Source organism: Chiloscyllium plagiosum, unplaced genomic scaffold, assembly GCF_037043375.1.
Source record: "Chiloscyllium plagiosum isolate Xiang-an unplaced genomic scaffold, Cpla_swu_hap1 HiC_scaffold_5, whole genome shotgun sequence".
Classification (NCBI taxonomy): Eukaryota; Metazoa; Chordata; class Chondrichthyes; order Orectolobiformes; family Hemiscylliidae; genus Chiloscyllium; species Chiloscyllium plagiosum.
The window spans coordinates 89,911,942-89,926,734 of NW_028270143.1; the positions used below are offsets into that span (position 1 = coordinate 89,911,942).

Here is a 14,793-nt window from a genome sequence, read left to right on the forward strand (position 1 = left end):
ACTTATCTATGCTATTTAACTCTGTGATCTGCTTGTATTGCTTGCAAGACAAAGATTATCACTGAGTCTTGGTACATGTGACAATAAATTCAATAAATTCCATTCACTAAATTCAAATAACTCAATTCAAATCACGGCAACCCCTCTTCCAATCAGAGTCCATTTGCCATCCAATAAGAACTTGCCTCTCACAAAGTATAAATGTCGGTTTTCTCCTTGAATTTGGATTCATGTAAAATGTCCTGATGGCTGAAAGATGAAAAGCATTGACAAAATCTCTCCTTTGTCTTGATGAAACCTTGGGTAAGTGTTGAAGCCCATGTAACTAATGCAGTCCTGCCTCTCGACCCCATTTACAAGTCAGGACAAGCAAAAAGAATGGACCCTACCCCTGGGCCCATCTCTTCCAGCCACTTGAACCATACTTTTGAACCATACAACCTGAGGAGGAATGGTTGTGAGCCTCAGAGAATGTACTGCAAAAGGCTTCCACCTCACCCTGCATCTGTGCATAAACAAACACCTCAGTGGGTAATCTAACCAGAACAGAATCAGCTCACAATCTGGTGAGCATAGCTTTGATACGGACTTGCAGCTACAAGAGAAAGAAATGGCTAAGGCTCTGACACTCAGAGGACCATTTGAAAACAGGCCTCTAATGAGCTGAGTCCAAATGTTGAGCCTCTGGACTAAGCAGTAAGGAGCTGATATAGATGAATAGCCAAATTCTGAAGCATCTGGCAAAGGTGCTATAGATCATGAGCAGACTGGAATGATTAGCAAAGGGGTGTAATCAGTTTCTGCGAGGGACAACCCATGAGCACATTCTGCCTCTGTGGAATAGTTGCTGAGCATTGTGGAGAGGTAGGTCCAATGGGACAATCAGAGTTATTTATTAGATTCATCTATATATGAATGCGCATATATTTACAGGGGCCTTCACTCTATCACTTCAGCCATGGATGAATGAATTCATTGGCTAGACAAAAGGGGGCTGAGGGACTTTATCCCCTGGTCCCCAAACTCCTCAAGGGTTGAGGGTGTTGCCATTGTGCAGTGAAAACAAGGAGAAGAGACAGACAAGCACCATAGGATTATTATGAAAGAGGTACTCTGCCACACCACGTTCCAACTGACAGGCACCCAACTGTCTCCATCAAGTCAGACTGAGGAGGTTGCTCTTGCATCCTTGTCGGTGCGTTTCGCAGGCCAGAGCCCTCTAAAGTGCAGTCATGCAGATGAGACCTTCTGAAGTCATCTGAGGTAATCTACAAGGAGTCAGCAGCTTTCCCCTTCCCCAAGCTCAGCTGTGGCTGCTAAGGTGGCACAAGGGACATGGCTCAAACAAATGTTTATAGAGTCATAGAATCATCCAGCACAGAAATAGACCCTTCAGTCCAATTCATTCACACTGATGAAGTTTCCCAAACTAATCTAGTCCCATTTGTCTATGTTTGGCCCAAGTCCCTCTCAACCTTGCCTATTTATGTACCTGTCCAAATGTCTTTTAAAGGTAGTAACTCTACTTGCATCTACCACTTCGTCTGGCAACTCCTTCCACATGTGAACTGCCCTCTAGGTGAAAAAGTTGGCTCCTGCAGTCCTTTTGAATCTTTCTCCTCTCACCTTAAAAAACTCCTGCTAATTTTGAACTCTCCTACCCTTGGGAAAAGACCTTTCCTACTTACCTTTTCTGTGCCTCTCATGATTTTATGGACCTCTGTAAGATTAGCCCTCAATCTCCTATAGTTCAGTGAAAAAAGTCCAAATCTATCCAACCTCTCCTTAAAACTCAAGCACTCCAGTCCCAGCAACATCCTTGTAAATCTATTCTGAACATTCTCTAATTTAGTAATATCCTTTCTATGCCAGGGCAACCAGAATTGTACACAATACTTCAAAAATGGCCTCATCAACATCCTTTACAATCGTAACATGACATTCCAATTCCTATACTCAATAGTCTGAGCAATGAAGGCAAGCATGCTAAGTGGCCTTCTTAATCATCCTGTGATGCAACTTTCAAAGAACTATGTACCTGAATCCATAGATCTCTCTGTTGGACAACAATATCCACAGCCTTACCCATTAACTATATAAATCCTTTTCTTATTTGTTTTACCAAAATGCAGTACCTTGCATTTATTCAAATTAAAGTCCATCTGCCACACCTCAGCCTATTGTCCTAATTGATCAAGATCCTTTTATAATCTTAGAAACTTTCTTCACTCTCCACTAAAGCACCCATTTTGGTAACATGCGCAAAGTTAGAACATAGAACATGGAACATTACAGCGCAGTACAGCCTTTTTGCCCTCAATGTTGTGCCAATCTGTGAAACCAATCTGAAGCCCATCCAACCTACAGTGTTCCATTTTCATCCACATGTCTACCCAATGACCATTTAAAAACCCTTAAAGTTGGCGACTCGACTATTGTTGCATGCAGTGTGTTCCACACCCCTACTACTCTCTGAGTGAAGAAACTCACTATGTTCCTAACCATGCTTCCTAAATTTTCATCCAAATTGTTTATGTGACTCTACAATTCTATGTCAAGTGACAGTGGAACCAGCACAAATCCCTGCAGAACACCAATAGTCACAGATCTCCAGACCGAAAAACAACTCTTCACCATTACCCTTTGTCTCCTACTGTTCTTATTCACTCAGTTGGATGTGTTTGTACTGTGCAGAGACACATGCAAACAGATATTGGGCCCTTGCTGCTTTGTGTAGTCTCTGTGATGCCTTCATTTGTGACATAACTTCAAAGAGAATTAGAGGTTGCTATGTTTTAATTTTAAATCAGTCTCTAACCTTCCCGTCTACACACTATTTGCCATTATATTCCTGCTCTTCGCTGATCCCTGTACCATCCAGGTCCCCATGCCTAGCTTTTACAAGTCCTTTATTAAGTTAACTTGTTCTTTCTTCTTCACCAGCACATTTAATTACTTGATTGTGGTCAGATCCATGATATACAGCTTCTAGGCTTCCTTGTCTCCTTGTTCCTATCAATATGATTCTCCCTTCCACTTCACAGTTTCATCCGTCCATTTCCAAGAATCCTTTCAGTGACCCCAAGAATAATGTCCCTCAAGTTTAATTCCTTACTGTTCCTTTCAGCCTAATCCACCCTTTTCTGAAAACTGAGCTCCAATTTGATTTTAGTATGGTCAATCCATCTATCCTGCACATCTTTGAACTGTGAGAGGAAACTGAGGCACCCAGAAGAAATCCATGGGAGAACATGCAAACTCCACACAGACAATGTGGAATTGAACCTGAGTCACTGGCACTGTGAGTCAGCAGTGCTAACCATTGAGCAACCGTGTTGTCCACTTGGGCAGGCTTTATGAAGCAGTCAGTCTTCACCTCTACACCGTAACATTTATGAACTATACACAAGGCTGCATATGACTGAGGTTTATAGGGTAGCCAGGAAGGACCTGAAGAGAGAGCTAAGAGCAGCAAGGAGGGGACATGAAAGGTCCTTAGTCGGTAGGATTAGGGAAAACCCTAAGGCTTTCTATAGGTATGTTAGGAATAAAAGAATGACTAGGGTAGGAATAGGTCCAGTCAAGGATAGTAGTGGGAAGTTGCGTGTGGAGGCGGAAGAGATTGGGGAGACACTGAATGAATACTTTTCTTCAGTATTTACTCAGGAACAGGGCATTGTCATCAATGTGAATACTGAGTCACAAATACGTAGAATGGATGGCTTTGAGGTATGTAGAGAAGAGGTGTTGGAAATCCTGGAAAAGGTGAAAATAGATAAGTCCCCTGGGCCTGATGGCATTTATCCTAGGATTCTCTGGGAAGCAAGGGAGGAGATTGCAGAGCCATTGGCCTTGATTTTTATGTCCTCTTTGTCTACAGGAGTAGTGCCAGAAGACTGGAGGATAGCAAATGTGGTTCCCTTGTTCAAAAAGGGGAGTAGGGATAACCCTAGTAACTATAGGCCAGTGAGTCTCACTTCTGTTGTGGGCAAAGTCTTAGAGAGAATTGTAAGGGATAGGATTTATGCACATCTGGATAGGAATAATGTGATCAAGGATAGTCAGCATGGTTTTGTGAAGGGCAGGTCGTGCCTCACAAACCTTATTGAATTCTTTGAAAAGGTGACGAAGGAGGTTGATGAGGGGAAAGCGGTAGATGTGGTATATATGGATTTTAGTAAGGCGTTTGATAAGGTTCCCCATGGTAGGCTACTGCAGAAAATTCGGAGATATGGCATTGAGGGTGAGTTGAAGGTTTGGATTAGGAATTGGCTGGATGGAAGAAGACAGAGGGTAGTAGTTGATGGCAAAGTTTCTTCATGGAGTGCCGTCACTAGCGGTGTTCCGCAAGGATCTGTTTTGGGACCATTGCTGTTTGTCATTTTTATAAATGACCTGGAAGAGGGGTTAGAAGGTTGGGTGAGCAAGTTTGCGGATGATACGAAAGTCGGAGGAGTTGTTGACAGTGAGGAAGGATGTGTCAGGTTACAGCAGGATATAGAGAAGCTGCAGAGCTGGGCAGAAAGGTGGCAAATGGAATTCAATGTAGCTAAGTGTGAGGTGATTCACTTTGGGAAGAATAACAAAAAGATGGGGTACTGGGCTAATGGTCGGATACTTGGTAGTGTGGATGAGCAGAGGGATCTTGGTGTCCATGTACACAGATCTCTGAAAGTTGCCACCCAGGTAAATAGTGCGGTGAGGAAGGCATATGGCGTACTGGCTTTTATTGGTAGAGGAATTGAGTTCCGGAGTCCTGAGGTCATGATGCAGTTGTATAAGACTCTGGTGCGGCCGCATCTGGAATATTGTGTGCAGTTTTGGTCGCCATACTATAGGAAGGATGTGGAGGCACTGGAACGGGTGCAGAGGAGGTTTACCAGGATGTTGCCTGGTATGGAAGGAAGATCGTATGAGGAAAGACTGAGACACTTGGGGCTGTTTTCATTAGAGAAAAGAAGGTTTAGGGGTGACTTGATTGAGGTGTACAAGATGATTAGGGGGTTAGATAGGGTTGACAGTGTGAACCTTTTCCCGCGTATGGAGTCGGGTATTACAAGGGGGCATAGCTTTAAATTAAGGGGGGGTAGATATAGGACTGAAGTTAGGGGTAGGTTCTTCACTCAGCGAGTCGTAAGTTCATGGAATGCCCTGCCAGTAGCAGTGGTGGACTCTTCCTCTTTATGGGCATTTAAGCGGGCATTGGATAGGTATATGGAGGATAGTGGGTTAGTATAGGTTAGGTGGGCTTGGATCGGCGCAACATCGAGGGCCAAAGGGCCTGTACTGCGCTGTATTCTTCTATGTTCTATGTTCTATGTTTCTCATGAGCTGGTTGGTCCAGTCAGGTTGGACCTTTATAGTGTAAGCATTTGTTCAAAAGAATGGCTTGGTTGTGAACAGCCAAGTTATTGAAGAAGTTTGTACTCACCAGAGTTTGAAAGAAGCATATCTAGCCAGATACATAATTTGTATTTATAATCAGGATTGTGAACATACATGCTTCACATTTCTTTGCCTAACAAGCTTACAGCACTGTATGTAATTCCTGTGGCCTGGGGTGCTGATGAGTATTTGTTATACATTGATGAACAAATGAGAGTTTACAGACCATCAGGTCCAGGAAAGCCAAACAACCTGCAAGGTTCTGAGAGGACCAAACTTCAACCCACTCTCGGGAACATAAATCTTTTCCTCCCTCCCAATTACATTCATCTGCCAGCCCAGGTAAAAGCTCCAGACCAGCCTGGAAACCTCTATCCATTGAAGCAGAAATTGTTAATCAAAAATACAGAAGAGAGGGTAAACATCATTGGTTGTAATATTTGACTCAGTGAGCTTGATGTGAGGTTTAGACTGGGTATTCATTTCGAGTTAAACCTCGAAATACTGAAGCTTGATATTTGCTGAAAGAAATTAAGCTTCCACAATAAAGAAGAAATTTGGAAATAGAAAGAAGCAAAGTAATGTTGGCGTAAGATCAGAGTTAAAGGAGAATCTGATATTCATGCAAAGATCTTTAAGCTCTAACTTGATTACCATAATTTTAAAAACAGCTTCTTCCCTGCTGTTATCAGACTTATGAGCAGACCTCTCATTTATTAAAGTTTATCTTTCTCTGCACCTTCTCTATCGCTGTGACACTATATTATGCATTCTGTTCTATTATCCTGATATATTTATATAAAGTATGATTTGTCTGATTTGGAGGTGCCAGTGTTGGATTGGGGTGTACAAAGTTAAAAATTATTTACACAATACCAGGTTATAGTCCAACAGGTTTATTTGGAAGTACCTTTGGAGCACTGCTTCTTCATCAGGTGGTTGGTTCCTCACAAACAATATTTTTCACTTTATCACAGTACCTGACAATAATAAATCAAATCAAATCAAAATTTGTATTCTGCAGATTCTGCTGTCAAAAATCCAGCATACACTGTCTGCGTCTTCAAAACAGCTAGCAAGCCGGGTCATGACTGGAGTTGCAGGTAGATTGGACAGTGAAGAAGGCGTTCGGTATGCTTTCTTTTATTGGTCAGAGTATTGAGTACAGGAGTTGGGAGGTCATGTTGCGGCTGTGCAGGACATTGATAAGGCCACTGTTGGAATACTGCATGCAATTCTGGTCTCATTGTTATTGGAAGGATGTTGTGAAACTTGAAAGAGTTAAGAAAAGATTTACAAGGATGTTGTCAGAGTTGGAGGATTTGAGCTATAGGAAGAGGCTGAATAGGCTGGGGCTGTTTTCCCTGGAGCATCAGAGGCTGAGGGGTGACCTTATAGAGGCTTATAAAATCATGGAGGGGGACAGAAAGGGTAAATAGACAAGATCTTTTCCCTGGGGTGGGAAAGTCTAGAACTAGACAGCATAGGTTTAGGGCGAGGGGGAAAGATTTAAAACGGACCTAAGGGGCAACCTTTTCACACAGAGGGTGTTGCGTGTCTGGAATGAACTGCCAGAGGAAGTGGTGGAGGCCGGTACAATTACAACATTTAAAAGGCATCTGGATGGGTATATGAATAGGAAGGGTTTGGAGGGATACTAACAGATAAATGAGACTAAATTAGTTTGGAATATCTGGGCAGCATGGACAAGTTGGACTTAAAGGTCTGTTTCTCTGCTGTTTCTCTGCTGTTTATCTCTATGACTTTGTGACTCTAAGACCTGAATATTCTGAATCCTGGACATAATGTGGAAGTTTCTAAGACAATCTCTTAGGATAGAGTCTTAACTCAACCCAAATATAGCCATTAATGTCAGCAGGGGAGCAGAATAAGTTGTAGGAGAACAAGAACATCAAATGACAGCTTCTTTGCCCTGAACTTTCACTTGGACCAAATACATGGCAGTGAAACTTTCTGGGGAAACCCAATAAACCCTCAGAAAATAATGAAATGGGGCTCAAGTAGAGGTCCAAACCAAGATTCCAGGATCAGGGTCAAAACCTTTTTTCCACAGGTTGTAAAGCTTTACAACCTGCAGAGAAAAGGTTTCGACCCTGAGCAAATAGAAGTTTTTCCAGGGCACCCAGTATCCCTTCCCCATGTCATTCCTTGACATGAACACCCCTTTTTGCCCCAAGTGTTGCAGGTATCCACTACTTTAAAGCAGACTACAACTTCTACCTCTCCTCATGGTCCTTACCAAATATGTTTCTACTGTAATTGTTAGGATTGCTGGCTCTAGAATTTCATAGTCTTTATTTTCCTTAAGCTTATAATCGTTTTTATGTTTTTATTCTAATGTGCAACACCCTACATTTTAATACAGTTTCCACACTTTACAGCCAGGTGTCAAGTATTTGCAGCTGGTAAGGCTTTAACACCCTAGTCATACCTCGTAAAGTCTATTTTCTGACAATATATCTAAAATCTAAAAGGTTTTCTCCAGATGGAATTATACTTCTCTCATTGTATTTTGTTCAGGTAATGATTTGGCAGCATTAACAAGGCAAATGTTTTATGTACTGAAATGAAATTCCTTTTTCTGCTGTATTTGCAAATGCAAATCAATGGACTAATGTTATGTTGTAATGCTAAGTAGTTATGAACATATCTGCCAAAAGCAGCAATACATGTTTCTAGGCTCAGAGGGAATTTTCCAATAATTTTTAACTATTTTGATTTGATTTCATACATAACTATTTTAGAAACCGATGCCTTATCCATTTAATAAATGATTGATTAAAATGGGTGTTCAAGCAAATAGATATTTGACACCTAATGAGATAGTAATGAGGTTAGGTTTCTGAGCTGTACATCATTTAACATTGGTTAGAGTATCTTGTCAGATCTCAGCCAGATCTCCCCAGAGGAGGAAACTAACTGCTATAATTAGTTTCTACCCAGTCAGATATAATGTCCTGCTGTTAGATAATGGATTCTCGGTAACCCCAGTTATGGAGGTGACTGAAAACTGTCGTGTACTTCCTGGAGGGGCTGTGTTAAGAAGCAGCCTACAGGAGGAAAAATTAGAGGATAAACTGGAAACACAATTAAAGTGTTTTTCTTTACACTTTTCTATCTTTACAGACCTCCTGCCAGCATGCGATGGGGAAGGAGTAACTTTCACTTTCTTGGAACAAGTTTTGGACATTCTACTTGATTACATTTTGAAAACATTTGATAGATCTACAAAAGTTATAGATTTCCACTACCCCGATGAACTCCTTGAGGGATTTAACTGGATGCTGGATGAACAGCCGAATACTTTGGAAGACATTCTGGTGACGTGCAGAACAACACTTAAATATGCTGTGAAAACAGGTACAAAAACAAAACTGTTCATTGCATGTTGTAAAGTCTATGTAATGTTGACTTCATTTAGCAAAATTTTTATCTGAGGTGTATTCGTACAGTTTGATAGACATAATAATTATCACAAATATTTCGCAATAGTTTGCCACATAATGTTCCATTAAGCTATCAAAATGCATAACTACTTTTGAAATGGTATGTATGGTAACAGCAGATAAGGATTGTTGATCTGTGGCAATCCAACTGAGAAATGGTATAACTTGTACAAGTTTTTTGGATTGGTGTATCATTCACCGCTTGAACTCATGACCTGAATTCACGGTACAGTGAAAATCATATTAGCTACTCCACTGAAAGGCTATTCATCAAGAGCATTCTCTCTCTACAGTCCTGGTACCATGATCTGCAAAGTGCCAGATTGTAATTTGTAGGGTCATGTGGTTGGACCCCTGTCTAGAGTGACATTCAGACTCTTTTATCTGAGTTACCAAGTTTTGGCAATCATCAAACTTTTGAGTGCTAAACTTCTTGCAGAAGGGAAAGAACAAAAAGTGCATAAAATCTCAAAGAAGGATAAACAGTCTTCGAACCTACTGCTTTCCAGTTAATTTGTTTACTGCTTCTCAGGTTTTCTGAAATGCAATCTCCACCCAAATATAAAGGATTAGTTCTAGTTCACAGATCTGAAGAGGAGGCATACTGGACTCAAAATGTTAAATCTGTTTCTCTCTCCTCAGTGCTGCCGTACCTGCTGAGTCTATCCAGCATTTTCTGTGTTTGTTTCAGAGATGCGTAGCTCCATCTGACTATTCAGGAACCAGCATCAATTTCAGGTAATGCAATGGTCTGGATTTTCCCCAAGGCAGGAACAATTTCTGGTGTAGACAAAATGGCACTGGAAACCTGATTCCATTCCTGCTCCTGAATACAGCAAGCCATTTACTCTGGGTGGAATGAGGCAGGGATGTAAATTGCACATTTATAATTCACGGATGTAACTGCATAAGGAAGTGTATAGCTGTCTTCAAACATATCCAATTTTCATAGAATCATAGAATTCCTACAGTGTGGAAGCAGACCACTTGATTCCTGATGAAGGGCTTTTGCCCGAAACGTCGATTTTGCTGCTCGTCGGATGCTGCCTGAATTGCTGTGCTCTTCCAGCACCACTGATCCAGAATCTAGTTTCCAGCATCTGCAGTCATTGTTTTTACCAAGCAGACCACTTGGCCCATTGGGTGCACACTGACCCTCCGAAAGCATCCCGCCCAAATCCATCCCATTACCTGTAATCCTCCATTTCCCATGACTAACTCACATCCCTGGACACTATGGGAAATTTGGCATGGTCAATCCACCTAACTCACACAGCTTTGGACTGTGGGAGGAAACAGAAGCACCCAAAGGAAACCCACACAGACACAGGGAGAAGGTGCAAACTCCACATAGACAGTCGCCCGAAGCTGGAATAAAACCTGGGTCCCTAGCACTGTGAGGCAGCAGTGCTAACCACTGAGCTACCATGCCATTTTTGTTAGCTTTTAAAACACAACTTGTGGACTTTAAAATTTCCAGAGAAGATCTAAGCTGGAGACATCTTGAGACATCTTTGAGAGAGGTAATATGCCCTTTAATAGGGGTCAAGTGCCATTTGGCATTGTTGAAAATAGACATGCGTGTGTACAAAGTAGTAAATGCTTGGAATTGTGAAGGGAATCGCCAAGCCGTCGAAGCATTTACATTTTCAGACTTTTAAATTTAAAACCAAGCAGTCTACATTTTAAAAAAAATAAATGATTGTTTCACTGTTGACATAAGCCTGAGGATTATGTTTAGTGCAGCATGATGACTTTGCAACCTCTCTTTGTCATAGTCACTTTGATTGACAGCTCCAAGTGGTTATAAAGCATTTAATGTGAGGTCATGTATGTAAATTCTTGGTTTTATAAGGGAATAAGTTGTTGAAGGAAGCTAAATATATTATTTAATCAATCTGTGTTTTTATTTTACGTACTGAATTCATCAATAGATATTTTAAACATTGTTTTACTTTTGTCTCAGCATGGGTGCTGACATTTCCCTATGATATATGGGTGAGATTGCATGAAGACCTTAAAGGCAAAGGTTGGTGGATCAAGTATGTGGTTTTGCACGAGTTTACTCTACGTTAGCATTGGAGAATAAAAGGCTATGGTGTAGAAAGGCATAGGGTGACATGAAGAGATGAAGGACCATGGAAGTTTAGTGGGTGTAGGTTGGCCTGGAAGGTACACAGAGTGCCAAGGTGGCTTGGGCAAGGATCGGGCAGAGCAAATGGTTTGGTGTGAGGCAATGTGGCAGATGGAGAGCTAGAGGGTTGTTTTTGCTTTCTTGATTTTTTTTTCACAATTGGGACAAAATGCCAGAGCTGCAAAGCCACTTCTTAGACAGCCTGCCCTCATACCCAGCAGATCCTATGGCTACCTCTGCAACTTTTGGAAGGAACAACCTCCAGAATATCTAACCTCCACAACCAAATTTAAACCATTCAGGGCACTTTCTCCCATTTACAGAGATGAGAATTTTCCAAACTCTGTGCTCATGTCTCAGGGTCAAAACTTCATAGTAGGAAACAGCAATGGAGAAGCATCTTCAAGGGAAAGAAAAAATGTATTTTCCTCTCCTTTATAAGATAGCGGAAGATAGTCTCATTAGACCATACTCTTATAAAGGTGATGGTCAACTTATCCACATCCAGGCTTTTGCAATCATGCCCTTCAGCTACTTGATTATGGATAATACATGATGACGTGACTATTATTTTCCTTGCCTCCTTTTATACATGGTACTTGTTCACAACATTCTCTCAGTGGAGTTGCTTTGATAGCAATGCATAATGCATGAGTCCACAGATGTCATTCCTTTGTTTCAATTTCGATGGTACAATGGCATGGAGAAGTATTTGCTTTAGCTTTGAAACAAAAAGAAAAAAAACTCTGCTTGGGGAATCCAGACGACAACTGGAGAACCTTAAGATTAGTACTAGGCTATTTCAGAGTGAAATCAATTAGGGGCTCTTATTGGCACAGTGGGACTATTCCTCGCTCTGAGAGAAAGTGAGGGCTGCAGATGCTGGAGATCAGAGCTGAAAATGTGTTGCTGGAAAAGCGCAGCAGGTCAGGCAGCATCCAAGGAACAGGAGAGTCGACGTTTCGGGCATAAGAAGAAGGGCTTATGCCCGAAATGTCGATTCTCCTGTTCCTTGGATGCTGCCTGACCTGCTGCGCTTTTCCAGCAACACATTTTCAGCTCTATTCCTCCCTCTGAGCCAGGTGATCTAGGTTCAAGTCCCACCTATTCCAGACATGCGCAAAACATCTCTGAATGGGCTGATTAGAAAATAGTTTTTTCTTTAGCAGTGAAATCAGCAAGCACTTCTGTATTCAAAGGGGAGTGAAAATCTGAACCTCAATCCTTTAAATGGCTGTGGATATGGCATCAATGCATGTTTTCAAAGATGTGATTGATAATTTTTTATTGGGTAAGGGCAGAAAGGGATATGGAATCTTTAAGATGTCTACACCATATGGACTTCAGCAGTTCAAGTAAATGACTCACTACCATCCTCTCAAGGGCAATTCAGGATATGTGATAAATTCACGTTTTGCAAAAAACTTTTTGAAAATTCACCAAAGATCTGATCAATTGTAGAATAGCCTTGAGGTGCTGAATCACACGATCCCTATAGTGCAGAATTCAACCCATCAAATCCACACCAACCCTTTGAAGCGCATCCCACCCTATCCCTATAACCCTGAGTTTTCCATGGCTACTCCACGTAGCCTGCACATCTTTGGACACTATGGGCAATTTAGCATGGCCAATTCACCTGACCTATGATAGTCCTACACAGCAAAGACTTTTACATTTTTTCCATTTCTTCTTTTGTTTTTAGAACTATCTTTTCACTCGTGGTTTCTGTATTCATCAATGAGCAAGGATTATTTGTTAAATAATCTGTAACACAGAGACAATGATTTTCTGTCAATTTATATATTGGGTACAGTATTTGAATCTAGCATTAAAGAACCAGAGATGGGAGTTGCATCAGTTAATCTGACAATAACCAATGATACCAACCCATGTTTACCTTCTCTGATGTTAACTTTCTTTTAAAATACATCAACTGCTTCATTTGAGCTTCACAGCAAATAAAGTTGGAATCTTGGAACAGTCTGTCCCTTTACTAGTACAATTAAAATAGAGCCAAGGCTGATTATATTGCTGCTCTGTCACACATTGTCGAGTTTAAAATTGATTTCCAGGTCACTTTGCTCCAGCTTTTAATACAGTCAGATTAAAAGGAAATAAAAGTCCAAGAGCGCAGATTAAATTAAAACTAACAGACATCTCTATGGTTTCTAAAAGCTAATAAGTTGTAAGTAATACCTTGTTTGCAATAATTGTAAAAAACAATCACATTCTTTACATGTATGAACATTGTCATTTTCAAATGTTACATGGCTCAAAATCCTTATCTTCTATCAAGTTGAGATCCCTATTAACTTATTCTAACTTTCTCATATCATTGCCACAGTTCAATCTTTTCAAGTATCAAAGCGATTGTTTTCCAAGACATGGGCTAAATTTTCAAAGAAGATAAAGATTAGCAGTGTGCAGATGGGCAACTTGGCACCACCAGAATCCTTGTGAAAATCCCAATCATTTATAAAGAGACCGGGATAGGGTTGGATTGGCAGCCTGCTAGTGAGTAGCAGATATTCAGGCATTGGCAAACTGACACACCTTAGGGGTCTAGTAAGGCCCTGTTCTCACCCTCACCAAGATGTATAGATGGTATGCAGGCAAACTATATTAGCCTGCCCCTCCAAGATCATGTCCTTTTAGCTTTTCTTTCAGTCATTCATGGCATGTGGGCACCACTAGCTTAGCTAGCATTTATTAGCCATCTTTAGTTGTTCTTGACAGGATTGTGATGAGCTACTTCTTGAACCACTGCAGTGCATGTGCAGTGATGTGGTAGCTATGGCAGTGTCAAAGAAATTAAGTAACCTTGCCTTCTTCCTGACTGCCTCTATCTTCAGACTGGAAGGACCCAGCCCTGCCCATGTGACTGTCAATCTGTGAGTACTGGAGGCACTCCCATTGACTTATCAGTCTTGGAAGTCTCTCTGCCATGGATCTGCTTATCATTGACTTTGTTAGGTTTGAGACTGAAACCAGTTGGGATACTTGATCTGAGTATACAGGATGCCAATTTACTGGTGCCACAGTGTTTAGTGCAATGCTGTGTATATAACGGTGGAATAGGGATATCAGAAATTTGGAATAAATGGCAGTAGCTCTTGGGGAAATAAATGGCAGCATTTCTTTTGCACAGATGAGCTCAGATTTAAGAATGCATGCCTGAAGTTGCATAGCTGAGTTATCTTATTTGATAGTAGTCCTCTCACCTAATCATCTGTTGATCTAAAAAGATGGAAAATGTAATCACATTTACACCCTACATGTGGAGACTAAAACAACTGATTAAATTTAATTAAGCTTAAAGCAACTTTAAAAAATACAAGGAAAGAAAGATATCTAAGTATTCAGTTTTATCTTTGTCAAGGTCCAAACTTGATTCAGGGAAAATAATCCAGCAAACTAAATTATTCAATTTCTCCTCCCATACATAGCTTTTGTACTAGCTTTCTTATTAAAGGGTTGGTGAGCTGTAATCCATATATAACTCTCGATACAATTGGAACTGTTTTTGTATCATATTTTCCACTGTTCTACACTGCCAAAGAATATCAAACAGAATTGATCAATCTTATCATTTTTACACACAATGAGCTAATGCCTTGTAACATTTGTTTGGTCCTACCTCCAGCTTTGTAACATAACACCCAATCTGTTTTAAAGGGTTAGAAATGGCAAATAACATTTAGTCTGCTATTACTGTGGAATAAATGCACAAAAAGTCATTTGAAGAGATTCCACAGAATGTTAATGAGAAGGTAAATGTACATTGTATGTAATCAAAGTACCACA

General features: G+C 40.8%; 1 protein-coding gene across 1 annotated transcript in view; it reads left to right on the top strand.

Annotated features, from left to right (window-relative positions):
- gad2 (glutamate decarboxylase 2) overlaps positions 1-14,793 on the top strand; it is a 149,036-nt gene that overhangs the window by 60,214 nt on the left and 74,029 nt on the right. Inside the window, exon 4 of the mRNA XM_043690485.2 lies at positions 8,533-8,766. Coding sequence (XP_043546420.1) covers positions 8,533-8,766 — 234 coding nt within the window. The remainder of the gene's footprint in view (positions 1-8,532; positions 8,767-14,793) is intronic.